This window comes from Aegilops tauschii, chromosome 2 (assembly GCF_002575655.3).
Source record: "Aegilops tauschii subsp. strangulata cultivar AL8/78 chromosome 2, Aet v6.0, whole genome shotgun sequence".
NCBI classification, from domain to species: domain Eukaryota; kingdom Viridiplantae; phylum Streptophyta; class Magnoliopsida; order Poales; family Poaceae; genus Aegilops; species Aegilops tauschii.
In genome coordinates this window covers 18,861,260-18,864,758 of record NC_053036.3, presented here as the reverse complement: position 1 = coordinate 18,864,758, position 3,499 = coordinate 18,861,260, and the positions used below count along the sequence as shown (strand labels likewise).

General features: G+C 47.7%; 1 protein-coding gene across 1 annotated transcript; it reads right to left on the bottom strand.

Moving 5' to 3' along the window:
• Positions 1 to 601: 601 nt before the first annotated feature.
• On the bottom strand, positions 602 to 2,994 carry LOC109733316 (indole-2-monooxygenase-like). The gene is made up of 3 exons (XM_040401395.3): positions 2,387 to 2,994; positions 1,813 to 2,241; positions 602 to 1,466 (listed from the first exon to the last, which is right to left on the bottom strand). Exons 1-3 carry the CDS (start codon positions 2,942 to 2,944, stop codon positions 840 to 842), a joined length of 1,614 nt encoding a protein of 537 aa, XP_040257329.1. The 5' UTR covers positions 2,945 to 2,994; the 3' UTR covers positions 602 to 839.
• Between the last annotated feature and the right edge of the window lie 505 nt (positions 2,995 to 3,499).

Sequence of the window (3,499 nt, the reverse complement as noted above, 5' to 3'; positions counted from 1 at the left end):
GGAAGTAGGCGTGCAAGACTTAACAAGGCATAGATAAATCTAGTGGGAGATCAAAATCAAGACAAAAAGGAGTTTACTTGTGGCAATCCAGGATAACAAAAGAATGATTGCATGCTATATAGAGAGAGCTTGGAGAGGGTATAATTACAATGTAAAACCGAGAAAACGGAAGTGACATTTTCCAACATGACTATGCAATGTGAGGACTACTAAGTCATTAAAGATGAAGAATTCTGTATTATTGTTTGTGACGATGCAATGAATTAATTACGGTGTGGATTGAGGTGTGTCCTTGCATAACACATCATACTAAGAGCACTTCAGATCACACACCAGTGCCATTAGTGGCTCTGTGAGAATGAGAGGGGGGGTCTATCAAAAAAATTGACAAGCGTATGCGTTAAAGCCAACCTTGGCTGCAGGTGGTGCCCGATGACGTGAGGCATGTTTCCAATACAAGGTCCGACTTTTTTCAGCTGGCAAGCTTGATGATCTCATCAGTGGCAATTACCTTGGTGAAGGAAAATGGAAGCCCGTCAGAGGCTATTTAATTGTGACCTGTGGAAGTGAGCAGTGTTGTCTATATATTACTAAAAACCCAGTTGTACAAGTAAGTGTTGAGTATTGTTGATAAGGAAATTTTAATCGACTAGTCGCACATATAAAGTTATAAACTGTCCAAATGAGCGTTCATGTACTAGACTTAATTGCTAGTCATGAATATGGTAATTGATTTGTGATGCAATGCTTTATTTACCCAATACACTCGTGCTTAATAAAAAAAAGTCCAAAAAATCCATATGACTATTATATAGGTAGGTCATATGGACTAGTTTTTACTAATCTTCTGGCGCTACAGGGACAAGTAGGAGCTTCTCCTTTCGGTGGACTGTTACCCCAAATGATTCAGTCATACTGATGCCAGCTTCCATTGATTCTGATGGTAGCTCCCAGTCGAAGTGGTACATGAGATTTGCTAGCATGACTTCAATGGTCACAATTGCAAAGTTGATACCTGGGCATATCCTCCGCCCAGTCCCAAAAGGCAAGTAGGGGAAATCGTTTCCCTTGTAGTCCATAGTTGCAGCGCTGCCACCTTCCATGAACCGCTCAGGCATGAACTCTTCTGCGCTCTCCCAGCTGCTAGGATCCCTTGCAAGAGCCCAGCTGTTGACGATGGCGCGCGTTCCTGATGGTATCGTGTAGCCGTTAATTTTGCAGTCAGCCATGGAGAGGTGAGGCACGAGGAGTGGTGCGGGCATATGGAGCCGGAGTGTCTCTTTGATGACTGCCTTTAGGTAGGCCAAACTGCTCAGATCGTCTTCGGTGATCATTTCTTTCCCCTTGGACATAGTGCTCCTCACCTCGGTTTTCAGCTTATTCATGAGGTGGGGTTTTTGCATGAGCCGAACCATGGCATATTCCAACACTATGAATGATGTATCAGTGCCAGCTTCAAACATGATCTGCATACATACATACACACGTATACACATATCAGAATGAACAACATACATAAGCTACAGTCTCCGTTCCAAATTATTTAAAGTTTTATGTTTGTCTTTAAGTCAACTATTTTAAATTGACCAAGTTTATAGAAAAAAAATTCTATAACAATATTATTGTAACCAAATTAGCGTCGTTACCAAATATATTCTGTATACTATATATATTGATGTTGTAAATATTAAGAATCTTTTGTACAGACTTAGTCAAATATAGTAAAATTTGACTAAACACAAAGCTATAACTTCAAATAATTTGGAACGGAACGTTAGTATGTGTAGGTAGGTGCGGTTTGTGAGGTCATACCTCCAACTGAGCCTTAATATGGTCTCTCGTAAGATTGTACTCTTGTTGAATGGAAAGCAACACGTCGATGAAGTCGCTGTCTTCGCCGCCCTGTTCTGACGCGGGCCTGCTTGCATGCTGATCGATGAGGCTATTGAGCAGTTGGTCCCACATCTTGTTCACCTTCTGGGCCTTGGCGCAAACCATCCTCTTGATGAAGTCCAGCTTCACCAGCACCGGGAAGTAGTCCTCCAGGTTGAAACCGCCGATGAGCGACGAGTTGGCCTCGACGAGCTCCCGGAAGAGCTTGTTGTGGCCTTGTTTCCTGAAAAGCTTCCCGGACACGGCGTGGCACACGACGTCGTTGGTGAAGGCGTTGAGCAGGTCGCTCAGGTCCATGGCGGTGCCTGCTGCGGCGGCCTCCCGGATCTTGGCTACCACCAACCTCACCTTGTAGATCGAGGAGGTGAGCACATGCAACAATAGTTAATTTCAGTATAGCCCATGAGGTGGACAATATACACATGGTGCAATCAAATTCATTTTATTTATTTTTTTGAGAACCGCAATCAAATTCAAATTGATGGTTGGTTACCTCGTTCTCGCGCGCATGGCGGTAGGAGCGGACCTTCTTGTTGGTGAGGAGGTGCGTAGTAGCGATCTTCTTGACCTGCCGCCAGTGCTCGCCGTAGGGGCAAAAGGCGACGTCCGTGGAGCCGTAGAAGAGGATGTCGGTGACGGGGGAGTAGGCCCGGGACGCGAAGACGTGGTCGTGGGTGCGCAGCACAGCCTGCGCTGCGCTCGGCGACGACACGATGAGCGTCGGGACGGCTCCGAGGCGGAGGAGCATGAGTCCATCGCGGCCGTGCTCGGCGGCGAGGTCGCGGAGGGAGACGTGCGGGAGGGGCCCGACGAGGTGCAGGTGGCCGATGATGGGGAGCCTGCTGGGAGGAGAAGGCAACTTGCTGAGCTGATCTTCCCTGGCTCTCGCGGTGACGGTGGCCGTCGACGGCGTCCCGAAGCGACGTGCCACGAGGAGTACGAGAAGTGGACAGAAGAGCAGGAGAGAGACCACTAGGGCTGCCTGTGGGGACGGCGACCTCGCCTGCAGCAGCAGCAGCAGCTCGTGGAGGCTATGCTGCACTTGCGACATGGCTGATCAGTTTACGGAATGAGGGATTGGTCGCTGGGTTTCTTTCCGACAGCAGCTCAGCTGGCTTATTTATAGCTAGAGGCTTGGAGATTCCAGCAAGAGCAAGGCATCTTTTTTAGTCCGTAGTTTATTTAGAAGAAAACTGCAGGCCGATGTAGAGAGCCACGACACCATGAGAGGCAATTAATTTGCATACTACATGTGTTGACGTCTTGTAATAATCCCTCATGTCTTCGTCCTCACTGACCTCACACGATAGCCCCTCGATTGTGACACGCTTCAACTACAACAGAATCTTACGTCGATGAGCACTTGAACACAAACTTCACTCCTCATCCTCGTCTCACACCGCCCGTCTCTTGGAAGGTGGCAAACCGGCAACTGAAGTCCGGCGGCAACAGAACACGCCGTATACTAGCACCTCAACTTCGTTATGTACGAACATGCCAAAACTCCTTGAAATCTCCCAAGTGCTCATGTAGACACCATGACTTAGGACATGCTAACACCACTCGCACCACCAATCCCGCAGTAGCTAATACCTATGCCACGCCT